Source organism: Citrus sinensis, chromosome 1, assembly GCF_022201045.2.
Source record: "Citrus sinensis cultivar Valencia sweet orange chromosome 1, DVS_A1.0, whole genome shotgun sequence".
NCBI lineage: Eukaryota > Viridiplantae > Streptophyta > Magnoliopsida > Sapindales > Rutaceae > Citrus > Citrus sinensis.
The window spans coordinates 9,000,548-9,018,307 of NC_068556.1; the positions used below are offsets into that span (position 1 = coordinate 9,000,548).

At 33.0% G+C, this 17,760-nt stretch overlaps 2 protein-coding genes across 3 annotated transcripts; both read right to left on the minus strand.

Annotated features, from left to right (window-relative positions):
• Positions 1-1,867: 1,867 nt before the first annotated feature.
• On the minus strand, positions 1,868-4,013 carry LOC102618235 (probable phospholipase A2 homolog 1). 2 transcript variants are annotated; one of them, XM_006475333.4, is made up of 4 exons: positions 3,156-3,409; positions 3,040-3,079; positions 2,806-2,925; positions 1,868-2,178 (listed from the first exon to the last, which is right to left on the minus strand). In XM_006475333.4, the coding sequence occupies exons 1-4, from the start codon at positions 3,261-3,263 to the stop codon at positions 2,000-2,002; spliced, it is 447 nt and encodes a 148-aa protein (XP_006475396.1). In that variant the 5' UTR covers positions 3,264-3,409; the 3' UTR covers positions 1,868-1,999. The 2 variants fall into 2 exon arrangements, with proteins under 2 accessions (XP_006475396.1, XP_052294412.1); XM_052438452.1 differs by lacking the exons at positions 1,868-2,178; positions 3,040-3,079 and having other exon boundaries at positions 2,805-2,925; positions 3,156-4,013.
• Positions 4,014-4,160: 147 nt separating this feature from the next.
• Positions 4,161-7,299, minus strand: LOC102618516 (hypothetical protein). Its single transcript, XM_006475334.4, has 3 exons — positions 7,131-7,299; positions 6,492-6,690; positions 4,161-4,647 (listed from the first exon to the last, which is right to left on the minus strand). Exons 2-3 carry the CDS (start codon positions 6,671-6,673, stop codon positions 4,461-4,463), a joined length of 369 nt encoding a protein of 122 aa, XP_006475397.1. The 5' UTR covers positions 6,674-6,690; positions 7,131-7,299; the 3' UTR covers positions 4,161-4,460.
• Positions 7,300-17,760: the final 10,461 nt, after the last annotated feature.

Consider the following 17,760-nt stretch of genomic DNA (forward strand, 5'->3'; position numbering starts at 1 on the left):
ATTTTTAACATTACTTTAATTTGTATGAGATAATTTGCATAATAAGTTGTATGCGTATTACTCAAAATATCAAATTAATATTCCATATGATGATGCTTTATATTTGTTAACAAAATTAATATTTATATGATTTGACGAGTAACTTTAAAGTTTTTTAATTTAGAAAAAAATTAACGTTTCTAATTTAACATTATTCATGTTAAATTGATTAAATATTAATATGATTTGACGAGTAACTTTAAAGTTTCTTAATTTAGAAAAAAAATGTTTCCAATTTGACATTAAGGAAAATATCTACCGTCCACCCGTTTTTTCTAACTTTTTAAAAAATACACAATTTTTTTTTTTTTTTGCTGGAATTCACTTAAAGTTACATTTTGTTTCACTTTTCCACTTCCGTTTGGAATCCATTAAGAAAACTAACAGAAACTTAAAAAAAATGATCATTTTACCCCCCAAAACGAAAATTACAATTTCACCTTAAAAATTGCCGAAAATAATTAGATTAAATCTAATGATTTTCCCCATTGGTCAATAAAGAAATTAATTCCACAACCATCAAATGCATGCTTTTTTTTTTAAATATGTCTGTAATTAGAATGCTAAATTATAACAGTAGTATTAAGAATAGTCCAATCTCACAAACCATCAATTGAATTTAAGATAAGTAGAGTTTTATTATTCATTGAGTTATAATCTCTTGTAGTTAAGATTTTTTTGTACTTCATTAATGTAACAATAATGATATTCATCATTAAATCTGATTATTTTTGGCATTTTTAGGGTGAAATTGTAATTTTTGTTTTGGGGGTAAAATGGTCATTTTTTTAAGTTTCCGTTAGTTTTTTTAACGGATTCCAAATGGAAGTAGAAAATTGAAACAAAATGTAACTTTAAGTGGATTCTAGCAAAAAAAAAAAAGAAATTGTCTATTTTTGAAAAAGTTAGAAAAAATAGATGGACGGTGGATATTTTCTCTTAACATTATTCATGATAAATTGAGGGGGTGTTTACTAATTTTCTAATATCAATAGCTATATTTTTAATTTATACAAAGTACAAGTAGATAATTGATAATTACCGTTGACATTTGCCATCCACCAATTGTTCTCCGCCAGTTTGGGTTGCCAGATTTAATGAGAAAATGTCTCAACCGTTGATGGCCTCATGAGAAATCCAACGGTTTATAAAATTTAAATAAAAAATTCAAATACCGTTGTATGTGGTGCAGTGTTGCATTATAGGTGGAGCCTTCTATTATAAGCACAATAAGTATTTTCAAAGATGTTTTCAGTACTTTGGAAATTATTACTTGTCAAATTCCGCTAATATTAAAATATACAACTGGGCCACTGGGGTCTTTCGGGGACAAAAATTCTAACAGGGTGAATCAGATCCACCAAACTTGGATTGCTTGTCTTGTATGCAGTATGCCCCTGATTGCTTGCTTATGTAAACTTATTAAAAACATAAACAAATTGTAGCTACATAATCATCACCATTAGTATTAGTCATTTATTGATCAGGGACTGCAAGTTCCTTGAAAGGAAATAGTGGTTCTAACACTACTAAAAAATCTGATACATCAAATCAAATCCAAATTCTTGTGTGTCAAGCATCAGCCAAAGGGGATTGTGTTTTTGCTTGCTCCGGAATTAACATCCCTGAAGGAAAATGTCTCACATGCCAATGTATATAATTAGTCTCAAATTCATACTGCTAGAAATCCTTCTCCAATGACTGCATCACACTCAACACCCCCTTGTGCTGATATTAAACCACCAGGTCGGACAAGCATTTCTAGATTTTTAATCTTGCAAATAAGCAATCATAGCATAAATTATTCACTTTAGTGCTAGTAAAAGAATTAAAAAACCATGGACAACGTCCACATCTCTATAAATTCTTCTAAAATCAATTTCCATACAATGAATGCATGCATCTGAAGAATAGGGGAATTCCTCTTTCCCAGTTATAATAATCTTTCCAAAACTACAAGTTATAGTTCAAACTTTGAGCCGCCTAATTGGCTCAGTAAGATTGCCATGTCCATACCCTGTACCATAGTGGGCACCACTGTGTCATAGGGACATTCCCGAGAAAATCCGACCTTTGCAGATTTCTGTACTTTCTTAATGCATCTCTTAAACTTTTCGTGGCATTTAATATTTGTCAATCCTGATATTACAAACATTACAAGTCAGTGCGCTTGCAGAGATACCAAAGAATCACCAGATTTTTGTTCTACATTTTATATATTTGGTATTTTGAATTCTTAGAAGCAATTTAACTTGACTAGCTATGTGAACATAGAGAACTAGTCCAGTGAATGGAGTGCAAAATTATTGATATGTTGGCTACAGTGCAAAATCCCATGGCATCATATAGGTGCTACTTCCTAGATACATATACAATTATGTGCGATAAAGTTCAAGGAGATGCACATTGTAAATATTGTATTGCAGCAAATATATATGTAGAGAGTGAGTCAAGGATCGCTGACCATATCAAAATTAGGGATAAATTAAAAAGACAAAAAACACAGACAATATATGCTGCATTAGATTCTGTATTTTTTTAATTAATTTTTTACTTATTCAGGATCCTTGATTGGTGTGTGTGTGTGCAAAACCCATGTTGCATATTCTCAAATTCTGAAATGAATTTACAAAATTGTTCTACGAATTACCAAATGCAAGTTAATTTTAATTTTGTTGGAAAATAGGATGACATACAATTGCACATAAGAGCCATCAAAATTTAGTATTCAGTGAGATAAACTTAACAGCAAAGCGATGTATTTACCTTTCTTATCGACACATTCATCGTGGATCTTGCAACAAGCATCCAGATCGTCACATGGTTTCTCTCCAGGACAGCCGGACCACCCTACTCCACAATACTTCCCGTACCGAATCCCAACAGCTAAAATTTCATTTCAAACATTAAAAAAAGTTAGAAAAAAGCATAAATTATGAAATTGTAAAAACACATAAAAATAGAGAGTTTTGGGGAACAAATTTAAAGCAGTACGCTTACAATTACAGTTCTCTGCAACACAAGTTCTGCTGCATTTGACCTGCATCAAATATTAAAACTAAATATATTCCGGATCCGGTATATATTTAATTTAAATCTTTTTATTGTGACGTTACCTGAGAATCGTTGAGCGCACTGGCGGACTCGGAGAAGACGATGATGAATACAAAGGCGAATGCTGCGATGACACACGTCCGAAACGGGACGAATGCACCAAGCAGCATTTTTTTCTCTCGTTTTCCGTCTTCTCTGCGGTCTTCTACTCTTGTTTGTTTGCCCTGTGTGCTTAAAAAAAATTGTTTATTGACGAAGAAATTAATTAGAATTACTAGAATACCCTTGGGCAGAGACAATTGAATCTGTCCAACAATGCAACTGGACTGAGCCACAGAGAGGCTGTGACACAATAGCCTTCTTTGTCTGAACAAACTAAATCTGTCCAACGAGTGCCAATGCGCCACATGGCATCTCCGACAACTCAGAACACAAGCTAATTGAAGGCAAGCCATCATTGAGTGGCTGTTGTCGTTAGATATCAATAATCTTTCTAGTAAATGGAAGTACAGTATAATTGCCACTTTGATTCTTTGAAAGTGGGCATGGATGGGCCTCATTCTTTCTTGCCGAATCAAATTTAGAGTAAGTATCAATCGATTGCTTCAATCATCTCGGGCAAGCATCCAAGCAAAGAGGAGATGAATGTCTCTCAAAGAACATGAAAATCAGCGCGTTTAAATGACCCGTAAACGGGAACAAGTTTCTGGTTTGCGTTAGAAATCTTGGCAGCGAAATTGAAGCTGTAACACCGACGGGGAATGGGCTGGACATAGAGAAGCAGAAATGTACAAGGCTAGCATAAAATGCAAGCAAACTCACTGGCGTGGATGGGCGTCTGAGAATGCAAATATAAAGCTTAACAAAAGCCTCCACTGAAGAAAATTATAAATTTATAATTACATGATAAACCTAGACGGTCTGTCGAAAATCATTATGAAAGAAAGAAAGATTTGATCCACAGGAGTTCATTAACCTGCACGGGCATAATTTGCCTGCAAGACTCAATATGCATACACACCCCGACGCGATTAAAGGGATCAAGTAACCAACATCCAACAAGTAAATTGGAGGAGAAGAGTGCACCCATTAATAACTTTAATCTTATCATCAATCACAGGCAGCAGTAGCAGTAACTTCTAATGAAGATAGCAAAACAACAGCAAGGTTTGTCATTGTCAACCTAAGATCACTTTGGATACAAAAATTATTGAGGCTACCAAAGTTACCCACTGATTTCTCAGCTTCAAAAATTTTGCAGAAACAATGAAAATTTTCATGAACAGTGGCCGCGAATCAATCACCCAAAGAAGCTTACATATTTTTTTCCCCAGAAACACATTTTACCAAGTATTTGTCCTCAGACATCAGACATAGTACCCAGTGAAAGTGAATCCCCTTCCCACAATCTCGCCAGCACAAAACCAGGCAAAGCACTCCAGACCAAACAATGCAGCAATGCCAGCATCCTCAACCTTCAGATCTTGCCTGTTCTTCCATAAATTCTTGACATAGTCGAGTTCCTTCAGGAATGCCTCACGCCTTGTGGGAATACTGAAGCAATAAAGAAGTTGGGTGGCACATAAATGAATAACCAAAGGCAGTCATATACATAGTTACAACATATTGGATCAGCAAGATATGTGCTTGGGATGCCAACTGTCACCTAAATGAGTGCCTTTATGAAGTATTAAAAATATTAATAAGCAGAGTGAAAAATCTCATCAGGCACATTGTCATAATAGTCAACAGGATGAGCAAAAAGATGCCAGATATACAAACACATTCACATGCTTCACATCATTCAGTTCTTATAAAAGACAAACAAAAGCAACTTATTGTTCTGGTTTAACATGTCTGTTAGGGAGTTGATAGGAAGCATGTTATACTTCATTTTGCTTCCCCAAAGTTGATCAGCTAAAATGTATTACTTCATGAGTCTTTCACCGTCCTTCTGCAAGTGCAACTTTGGGAGGGACTCCGGAACAGAACTAAGACTAGGCAGTTAAAATAATGAACCATTAGATACATCAGCTTATCCTACCTGGAATCACAGATAATGGAACGCCTTTAAGTTTAACAAGGTACGGATATGGCAATTTCAACCACATTAACACAAATTAACCATCATCCTAGCCTTAGAAATCATCAATCTCCCTCCTTCCCAAGCTTGATATCTATATGTTGATGGAGTTGTTTTATTGATAAGAGTTCTCTTGGGGACTAAGAAACAAGCGCACAAAGTATTAGATCTTAAAATTCAAAATGGATGATACCCAGGCACTGAAAATATTTTTTCCATGGCTTTTCTAAACCATCATATATTGTAATATCATTGCAGTTTACCAATTATTCTAATAGATGGAGAGATATCACAATCAAGACTCTGCATGAATACTGGTTAAGCTAGATCTCACATTAACTATCATAACTCCTTTTATGTAGCTAGTCCTCCTAGGTTTTCCCTCTGATTCACAAATATAAGGACTCAAAAGAGAAACTAAAATCATTAAGATTCAGCATCTCATAGAGCAAATAATTCAAAATTCTCATTGTCTGAAAGTTTTTGATAGACGCTTATCATGCTGCAGATGAGGAAAACCAAAGACATCTTTACTTTAGGCAAGATGTGGCTAATTCCATAAAATTTAAAAAAGAAAATGAAGAGAGAGGAAAAAGAACTTAGTGATTTTACATATCAAGTTTTAGGCAAGAAAGAATTACTTCTACAACAAACAAAAGGGAAAAGTGAAATAAAAGAAAAAAGAACAAAGCACAACCTTGAAGAAAAATGAAAAAAAAAATCCAAACAGCCCTTGTGACAAAATAATTTCATCAATCAGCAATGAGAAGTACATGTCTCAAACAAACATGTGCTTAAAGAAAGAAACAACAGTAGTAGGAGTTTATATGTTGTAAAAACAGTAACACAATCAAATGCCAAAAACCAAGGATTTAAAAAGGGGATAAACAATATATAGTGAGGATGTCACAGCAACTCAAATTTATGATATGCATGGGTTGCCACAATAGCAAGTCAGAAGCAAAGGATTGAGCAGTAAAGTCGAGCAAAATAATGCACAGATATCTTGTACAAATTTTATAAGAAACTACAGGTTTAAAAGCACCTATGATAAGTATAAATCAATTAGGAATTGTACCTATAACAAACATACATTACTAATGAATTAAGTAAAGTAGTTTCAACAAAACACGGCACATTCCACTAGAGATTTTAAACAGAGTCGATACTTTGACTTTAGAAATTCAGAAGCGCTTATACTAAGCAGCATGGTGTCAAGACATTCATATCCATTTCATGGTCATTAGAACTCCTGCCAAACCAAAATAAAAACGAAAATGAAATATAAAGATAAGAAAAGGTTAAAGAAAAAAACCTAGCAAGACGAGTGTAAAACAATTGTTTCGACAACAAGTTGCATTTCTCCACAGTGGGTGGCTCCTGAATGTATTGCTTGTTCTGCTCCAACAACTGCTTGTAGTAGGCAGTTCCATGCTGCGATACAAACTTTGACGCCTGGCATGCCTTGGATTGCAACTGTTGTAACTTTGACGCCATCAACTCCCAAACTTACCCTAAAGCCACAAAAACAATAAACCCAATTTTTTTAATTAAAAAAACTTCTAACTAAAAATTTTCATTTATCGACTGAATAATATTTTCGCCCAAAAATAAGTAGTCCTTGCAACAAATCAAGATGACTTTGATTATTCCTCCATAAAACAACAACATTTTCATCGATTCACTTAAAAAAACAAACACTTTTATGAAGTAAAAGTCAAAACAAGGTCTAAAATCTCGCTGAAACCTTAACATAAACAATCTTCATATTAGAATTCAAAGATCATACAAGAAATCAATGCCTTAATTACCTTTATCAAATTGACTAAACAACCCCTAGATAAACAGATCTAAGAATTAACAAGACAACAGAGAATCTAATGAACCACGATTGTATTCTATATGCAATATATTATAAATTGCGAATCTGAACATCCGACGACTTTGATTTTACCTTCTGATTGTTATTGGAAGCAGAAACGTTCGACGAAGACAGGAGGGACAGGTGCGGTTCTGTACTTTGTGGCCGCTTTGGCGTTAGCCAGTGCAGAACTAAAGAGAGAGAATGCGAACGTTTTTGGGATCTGTGGTTTTGGGTTTTGATGGGTTCGTTTTAAACATGGGTGATAATGTAGATATCAGAAAATTAAGGGTAATTCTAGATATTTCGTTCCCACCATGATGGCATGATAACAATATTAAGAATATTATTTTTTAATCAAAATTATGAAATTGATCTTTGATTTTTGAATTCAGTATTAAACTCACCTTTCTGTTAATATTTTTTAATAAAGACACAATTGATAGTCATTGGATAAAAATATATAAACTTATTAAATCTTAATCATGTATTACTGTACATGCACTTGGGGTAGAAAATTATGAAAAATTGAGTACATATCAACTTAGTATTGGATCCAAATTCAAGATGATAATATCTTAATAATAAATCTTGTGATTTAATTATTTCATTTACAGTGAAATTGTGAAAGCTTTTATTTTTCAAAAATTATGTATTTTTTTAATATATTTATACATAGACAAGATTGGTAATAATTAATTTTTTGATATCATATACTTTCAACCAATAAGTTCCACTCTAATCTAAGGAGTTATTGTTAAACATCTGAAATTTGAAACTTAATAATTTCAAACTTTTTCTAAATTTTTTTTTTGTAATTAATCTAATTTTTCTAAATTTTGAATAAATTTGAATACGAATATCTAAATGACATATTTATTTATTTTTTTAAATATCTGAATATAAATGATATTTTATTTGTTTTTATTTATAAAAACATCTTCAACATGGTTATTTAACATTTATATCCTTATAAATCAAAATAAAAAAGAGAGGATAGGTTTTATAATGTAAGAAATAAATATATTTTTTAGATATATTTTTGGAATATAATACTTGCTTCTCATTTAGATCTTTCTCTATCAAGATAAAGTTTTTTTTTTTTTTTATATTCAGATGTAAATATTTAAAAATAAAACATAAATTACAAAAAACAAGTAAGTAATTTTTTTAAAAAAATTCTGAAATAAATAAAAGTGTTTAGTCAACACTTTTTAGAATTGATTATTTGAAAATCTAATTCTTAAACATGGTTATTTGATATTCATGTCCTTATAAAACAAAACAAAAAAGGGAATAGGTTTTATAGTTTAGGAAATAAGTATATTTTATACAGATATTTTTAGAATATAATGTTTATTTCTCATTGATACATTTTTCTATTCAAATAAAAGTTAGAAAAAGTTTATTTTTTTATTCGGATGTAAATGTCTAAAAGTAAAGCATAAATTGTAGAAACCAAATAAGTAAATTTTAAAAAAGGTCTAAGATTAATAAAAGTGTTTGATAAATACTTTTTAAAATTGATTATTTGAAAATCTAATTCTCAAATAATCTATTTTTATATAACTTTTATGTCCTCATAAATCAAAACAAAAAATGGACTAAGTTTTATAGTTTAGGAAATAAGTATATTTTATAGAGATATTTTTAGAATATAATATTTATTTCTCACTTAGATCTTTTTCCATTCAAATGAAAGTCACAAAAGTTTATTTTTTTATTTAGATATAAATGTATAAAAATAAAGTATAAATTATAAAAAGCAAGCAAGTAAATTTTTTCTTATTTCATTCATTCTACAAGTTACACTTAAGTATAATGTAGAAAACAAACTCCTAAAAAATATCCCCATAATTGTAGGATACTTATCTAAACTTGAATTAAAAAAAAAATAATTATCTAAAACTTTATTATGATAAGACTTTAGAACTAACTGAAAAATTCTAACTTCTCAACACTCCCCCTCAAGTTGGTGCGTAGATGTCAATCATTCCCAACTTGTTGACAAGATGTACAAAGTTAGGTTTGAGGAGTCCTTTGGTTAGGATATCTACTGTTTGTTGTTTTGTTAGAACAAACAATAGGTAGATAATTTGATTTATAAGTTTCTCCTTGATGAAGTGACAGTCAATTGCAACATGCTTGGTCCTATTATGTTGCACTGGGTTATGTGCAATATTGATTGCTACTTTGTTGTCGCAGTAACCTCATAGGTAGAACTCTGGGTCTTCTCAAATCCTCTAGAACTTGTTTCAACCACAATACTTCACAAAGCCCATGTGCCATAGCTCTAAATTCAGCTTCAGTAGTACTTCGTGCAACCACATTTTGTTTTTTACTCCTCCAAGTCACTAAATTACCCCATACAAAAGTGCAATAGCCTGTAGTAGACTTCATGTCTGTAACTAAACCTGCCCAATTAGCATAAGTGTATACCTCAATACCTCTATTCTCTGTTTTTCTAAACAAAAGTCCATTTTCCCTCCACCTTTTAGATATCTGAGAATTCTATAAACAACTTCAAGATGTTCTTCCCAAGGATGATGCATGAAGCGACTTATTATACTGACTGCAAAAGTGATGTATGGTCTAGTATGAGACAAGTAAATAAGTTTTCTTACCAAATTCTGGTATCATCGTGTATCCACTAAGGCTTTTTCTCTTTCACCTCGCTTTAGATTGGACTCCACAGGTGTATCAACTGGTTTGCAACCACTCATTCTAGTTTCCTTTAATAAATCAAGGATGTATTTCTTTTGTGAGACAACTATATCTTTCTTGGAACGAGCAACTTCCATTCTAAGAAAGTATTTCAAGGCATCTAAGTCCTTGATTTCAAAATCAATGGTTAGGCTTTGCTTCAATCTGTCCATTTCAACTAAATAATCTCCAATAAGAATAATGTCATCCACATACATAATAAGCATAGTGATTTTACCTTTAGCTGAAACTCTAGTGAACATTGTGTGATCAGCCTGACTTTGTTTGTAACTTTGTCTTTTCACAACTATAGTAAATTTTTCAAACCAAGCCCTAGGCGATTGTTTGAGACCATATAAGGACTTTTGCAACTTGCACACATTTAACCAAAATTTTTTAGAGAAACCAGGAGGAGGATCCATATACACTTCCTCTTTTAAATCCCCGTTGAGAAATGCATTCTTCACATTCAATTGTTGTAATGGCCAATCTAAGTTTGTAGCGATAGACAAGAGAACTCGTACAAAGTTTAACTTTGCTACTGGTGCAAAGGTCTTTGAATAGTCAATGGCGAGCCTTGTATCTCTCAAGTGAACCTCTGAATTGTATTTGATAGTAAATACTCTCTTACAGCCAACTATTGACTTTCCTCTAGGCAAATTGACCACCTTCCAAGTCTGATTCTTCTCAAGAGCATTCATCTCTTCAAGGACAGCTGCCTTCCATTCAGGTACACTTAGAGCATCCTGCACATTCTTTGGAATTTCTACACTAAAATGTTGTGAGGTAAATGCATCGAAAGAAGATGATAGGTTGTGATATGAAACAAAGTTAGACAATGGGTATTTGGCACAACTTCTAGTACTTTCCTAAGAGCAATAGGTATGTCTAGATCACTAAGAACTTGAGAATTTGAATTTAACTCACAAGACGGATTAGAATCAGAATTACCTAAGGAAGAAGAAGTCTGATATGACCTTGGATTGGAATCTGGCCTTGCTACAAAGTAGGGTTCTCTCTTCTTTGATTAGTACATTTTCTTGAGTAAACAATAAACTCAGATTGTTTATTACTTTATCTTGCACATAAATCTGGTTCTAATGGCACATTAGAAGGCTGTCCAAGTTGATTAACTTTTACATTATTAGCTTTAGTGATGTTTTCTTGTAGTTTAGGTGCACTAGGTTCTAATATGGGATCAAGAATGGTAGAACTAGGTATAGAAGTGTTTAGAACATGTATGATAGTATTAGGTTCAGGTATAGTAGCCTCAAGACTTTTTTCTGGACTGAGTGAGTCTAGCACAGAAGAAATAGAAAGGGTTTCTAAGTGAATAGTGTTAAAGATAGAATCTTCACTCTTATTTTCTCCTTGAAAATGATTATCTACATAATATCTTCATTTTTAAAAAAATGTAACATCCGTGGTAACAAGCATTTTTTTAAAATGAGATCAAAACACTTATAACCATTTTGTGTTGGAGAATATCTAACAAAAATGCATTTTCTAACCTTTGGAGCAAGTTTGCCACGATTTTGGCTGTGAATATGGACAAAAGCAACACAACCGAATATTTTGGGTGGAAGTGTGACTGAAATTCTTGAGGTAAAGAAACACTGATTAAAGAAATCATATGAAGTTTGAAATTGTAGAACTTTTGAAAGCATTCAATTTATCAAATATGCAGCGATAAGTACAGCTTCCCCCCTACAAATACATAGGAACTTGAGTTGTAAAAAGTAAAGATCTAGCAACTTCAAGGAGATGCTTATTTTTGCGTTCAACAATTCCATTTTGTTGGGGGTATCCGTACACGAACTTTGATGAAATATGCCATTTTCCACAAAATAATGTCCTAAAAACTTGTTAAAGTATTCTTTCCCATTGTCAGTTCGGAAAACTTGAATTTTAGTTTGAAATTGAGTTTGTACCATGTTATTAAAAATTTTAAAAATCGTTCCCACATCTGATTTTTCCTTCATTAAATATACCTAAGAAATACGGGTATGATCATCAATGAAGGTAATAAACCATCTTTTTCCTGTTAATGTAGAAATTCTATTAGGTCCCCAAACATCACTATGAATCACATAAAAAGGTTTTAAGGCTTTGTAAGGTTGGGAAGGAAATGATGCACAATGATGTTTTGCTAATTCACAAATTTCACATTTAATGGAAAAAGAACTTTTATTAGTAAACAAGTTGGGAAACAAATATTGCAAATACTGAAAGCTAGGATGGCCTAGCCTAAAGCACCACAACAAAACTTCATTGTCATTATTAACAGCAGAAATAGAATTGAAATAGGTACGTGGAGGTTGTCGTCTCAAAATTAGTACTTTTTTCAAAGAAATACAACCCCCCCCACTTTATGTAGCACTGCCAATCATCTTCCCTGAGGTCAAATCCTGAAATTCACAATGATTTTGGAAGAAATTAGATAACAGTTTAAGTCAAATGTTAATTTACTAATAGACAAAAGATTGCAAGATTGGTTAGGAACATGCAGAACATTATGAAGAGTGAGAGTGGAAGAAAGAATGATAGGCCGAAAGGGATCCTTCAACGATCTTGATTTTTTGATTTCCTGCACATGTCTTATAGGCAGAAAACAAAGATGGAGAGCCTGTCGTGTGATTGGTTGCTCTTGAATCGATAATCCAAGAACAAGGATTCGAAGGATGACAAACAAGGGCAGTAGAAAAATAAACACTTTTTTGAGCTAATGAACAAGAGAGAGTGGATGAATTGAAAGATGGGGATTGAAACAGTTTATATAAGTGCTCTAATTGATCTTTGGTGAAAAGTGATGACTCTGAAGAACCTGATTGCTCTTGATTTGAAGCAGCTTGGAAGGCTCGTCCATCACCGCTTTGTTTCTTCTTCACATGAGGAGGCTTGCCATGAAACTTTCAGCAAGTTTCTCTTATATGGAAAGCCTTTTTACAGAAGTCGCACCAAGGTTTCTTTGAATTCCTTTAATCTCTATCAGGTTCAGGTGCCTTTGAACCTGAAACAAGAGCAGAACTCTCTACTTCACTGGTGGCTTTAACATCACTAAGCATGACATTTTGTTGTGCTTATTTTCTTTTTACCTCAGAAAACACTTCTCGAATAGGTGGAAGGGTTTTCTTGCTCAGAATTCTGATTCTCACCTCTTCTAAATGATGATTAAGCCCAACCAAGCACATTTACTCTGTCATTTTCCAACATCTTCTTATACTTTACACTATCATTCAAACCGTCTCACTGCTCATCATAACAAAGATCTAATTCTTACGAAAGGATCAACAATTCATTATAGTAAGCAGTGACCTCCCAATTACCTTGCTTAGACTACCATAGTCGAGTTTTCAACTCAAATATCTTAGATGAATTTTTTAAATCAGAATAGGTATCTTGGACTGCATCCCACACTGCCTTGACTGTCGGTAAGAAGAGATAAGGCTTACCAATCCTAGGCTCCATTGAGTTTATTAACCATGCAATAACCATCGAATTTAGTGATCTCCAGGTCGGAAGAGAAGGATCTCCAATCGCTGGTTTTTTCAGTTTACCAGTCAAATGCCCTAACTTTCCCTTTCCATTAATTACCAACTTTACGCACTGTACCCACTCTAAGTAATTTTTTTTATTCAATTTATGAACAGTTAGTTGCAAATAAGAGTTATCATGGTTATATTCAGACTGTTGTAGCAGCAGCTGAGGAGTTGTGGTGTTACTGTCATCATCTTCAGTGCTAGATGCCGATGTCGATGAGCTCTTTGTAGCTCCAGTCATGACAGTTTCATCATTTGAAAAACAGACCTCTAAATATTCATTGCTCTGATACCATGTGAGTATTTAGAGTCTGAAATACTATTTTTTTTAATTTCATTTATTCTACAAGTTACACTTAAATAGAATGCAGAAAACAAACTCTTAAAAAATATTCCCATAATTGTAGGATACATATCTAAACTTCAATTTCAAAAATCTAATTATCTAAAACTTTATTATGATAAGACTTTAAAACTAACTGAAAAATCCTAACTTCTCGACATAAAATAAAGCATAAATTATAAAAAGCAAGCAAGCAATTTTTTTTATAAAAAATCTAAATTTGGTAGACACTTTTTAAAATTGATTATTTGAAAATCTAATTCTTAAATTATCTATTTTTATATAACATTAAAAGTCATTGGGAGCAGCTTTTGGAAATCAATTTTTTTAGAATATGATTTTCTAAGATATAATACCTAAATTATCTTCATCTTAAAATTATATTCCAAATATAACCGATACAAAAAGAAGTCAACTTATTTATATTTAAAAATTTTAATTGAAAAATTATAACACAATACTATTGTTGCCAGTATTTTCCTCCAATTACGTTGTCGGCTTTTGGTGAGTTACTCTTTACTTGACACTACTTATATGTTTAGATTCGAAATTGTTCACCCCACTCAACGATGATGGAATTGACGGCAGAATGGAATTGGAGGTGATGCACGCACGTCAAATATAAAGCGGCCACCACAATGTCGTTATCATATGGAGATGAATGAATGTCAAATGCCATCACCATATGATAGATCGACAAACCCTAACTTAAAATCAAGTGGTTTTGCATTGTGAGATGCAGTTGTTGAATGGCAACCTAGCGGGTCCCATGAAGACTTGGATGGTCCATGCTCCTCCACCAAGCCTCTGTTGCCAAAAAACTTTCCCACCATTCAGTAGATCTCAAGATCTTGATCCAATGGTACCTAGTTTGCGAGAATATGCCAATAATTATTGTCGCCCGAAATGGCAACGAAATTAACGAGCGAATTGCATGGGACATACCCCGTTTCCCTTAAAATATCCAAAATATACCTCCATCTATTAAAATCTGTAAATTTACACATACATACTTTAAAAAATAGGGAAAGTACAAAAATAGCCTCAATAAAATGCCAACAAAACTGAACTGATTCCCTCCCAAAATCATAAAGTCGAGTAAACAAAAAGAAAAGGAAAAACTCCTTGAAGAACAAACCGCCCCTACCCATTTTGTACTTCAACTATCACCACCGCCTAGTCTTGCCTCCGTCATTGGTTGCTAGGTAAGTAGTTTTCATTTTCTTCTTTCTCCTACAAATATTCAAAGAAAATTTTTAGGGTTTTTGTTGAAAATAATAGGTGATTTAGTGAATTGGGTACACTTTCTGGGATTAAATTACCGATGAAAATGGAAAGAATTAGAAGTATAACTTGAACAATGTAATACAATACATCATGAAGAGACATACAAAAACAAATGCTAGACATCATATTTTTATTTGATGAACTTTATATTTATTGTGTTTCCTTAATGGATTTTGTGTCCTTATTTTTGTTTGAGTGCAACAATTAAGTGTTATTTGGCAATAATGTGGTTAAAGAGAAGTTGATTAAAGAAACATGTGGGCTAGTTTTCCCAATTTTTGCTTTGTGGTTGGAGAAATGGATGTGTTTAGTGTTGAAACGTTATGATCCAATGTTAAAGGTTATTTGATTGTGTTCATTGGATCCGCCTTTTATTGATTATTGTTTTGAATTTTGTTATAAACATATTGGTCTGGAAATTTGTCAAATTGAGGCTGTGGTGCAAGAATCTATATGTGTTGTATTCTAAATTCTAATCATCACATGAGATAAGTACTATATTTGTGGAGTTATTAATTTTAAAGAGCAAATACAATAATGATTTTGTGTTTTTAGACCAACAAATTGTATACTATATTACAACATAAAGTGATTGTCGAAGATCCGATCATAAATTCATAGAATAACCATATTGTTTTCATCTTATTTACCGGGACATATTTCTCATGTCGTATAAAGGCATAACAATAAACACATAAAGTAACAGCTTGCGTGTTCATAATCATATTAGCTTTGATTATGATGCCACTTGATATGGTTAAAACTAGGTTGTAAGTTTTTTGGTACTGACCCAAATGCAGGCTTGTTATTTTTCATACTCTAGTAAAATTAGAGTCGGATACCTAAAATCAGGCTTAGAGTTCAATTATGAACTGGAAAATAATTGTTGGCATATTATTAGCCTAATAACATTTGAATTGTTTAGTATCAGGCTTCATATGATTAGTTTTTAAACCCATTTAACCTCTAAGTAAAACCTTTTTCTTGATCTTGTATGTTCCTGACTATATACCAAAAAGATCATGGCATTCGATAGATAACCACGATCAGAAGGCCCTTTTAGTAAAAGTGTCTAATATGTCATTGTTAAAGGCACTTTCACTTATAAAGCAACGTCTAGCAGAGCAACAATATGAAGTATTTAAGGAAACATGCTCTGGTCATTTTGTTTGCCTTCAAGATCTACAATTCTCTGGCCAAATTGTTCATGTAAGATCAACTGATAAGGCAATGTACTTCAAAATAGGACAAAAAGAGTGCAGATTTTCTATGCTTGAGTTTGCCTTAATTACGAGATTGAAATGCCATAAAGAACATGATCTTCTAGTACACGAGAAAGACAATAGTGATAATATTTGTGATGTGTTCATAAGGGACAATCATGAATTTACTCAAAAGCAATTACAGAAAGCTTTTTCAACAGCCCAGTCTAATGATGATACCTTGATGGTAAAGTTTGCCATGCTTTATTTCTTAGAGTTTGTGCTGCTAGGTGTTGAGTGTTAGAAAATTTATATTTATAAAGGAGAAAATCGTCATTTTACACTTCAAGTTTCACTAACACCCTTACTTTTACGTATTTAACCTTCTTTTGATTTAATTTCGTGTGTTTTATTTTAATTAAGTATTTTATGTATTTTAGGGGCATCATAGTCATTTCACAATAAACGAGAGATCAAACGGCAAAACAGACATCACTTTTGAACTCAGGACGGTCGAAAATCTTAGGAGGAGCATAAAGGGAAAAATGACACTGTTCACATGCACGGCACTATTCACGTGTACGGTACTATTCACGTGTACGGTACTATCTACATACTATTCACGTGTACGGTTCACATAGACAGATTGATGACATGGCATTGACTGATGATGTGACATTGACTGATGAGGTGTCACGATCCTGTTGGACTAAAATTCTTATGTACTGTTGATGGTGATGTGGCAACATATCAATGGACCAAAAATCTCGCGTACGGTACATGCATCACACAGGATTGTTTTCAACCAAATCGCGTCACTGTTCAACCCGGGTAAAACCGTGTTACTATTCATCCACGTGGTCAAACCGTGTTACTGTTGACGGAAGTCAAGTGTTGAACAACTAGCACCGTCAGAGAAGAAACTCATCCCATCATCAGAATCACCACCGAAACTCGAGCTCAAACCATTACCCAACACTTTGGAATATGCATTTTTGGGAGAAGAAAGTACTCTACCGGTAATCATCTCATCATCCCTAAATGACGAACAAAAAGGTAAGTTGTTGGATGTTTTAAAAGAGCACAAAGGAGCATTAGGATGGACTATAGCAAACATCAAAGGTATAAACCCAGTAGACTGCATGCATTTCATTCACCTTGATGAAAATGCTAAATCTACTAGGGAAATGCAACGTCGGTTAAATCCTAATATGAAAGAAGTTGTTAGAACTGAAGTCCTTAAGCTATTAGACGCATGCATCATTTACCCAATTTTTGATAGTTCATGGGTCAGTCCTGTACAAGTTGTCCCAAAAAAGTCAAGAGTCACAGTAGTTACGAATGCCATTTTCCTTTACCATTTATCAATCAAATGCTTGATAGATTGGCAGACCATGAATTTTATTATTTTCTAGATGGCTACTCAGGATATAATCAGATTCCCATAACACCAAAAGATCAAGAGAAAACCACTTTCACTTGCCCTTTTGGCACTTTTGCATATAGGAAGATGTCATTTGGATTATGTAATGCACCTGCTACATTTCAACAATGTATGTTGAGCATTTTTTCTGATATGGTTGAACGATTCCTTGAAGTCTTTATGGATGATTTTTCTGTCTTTGGTGACTCGTTTGATCAATGTTTAC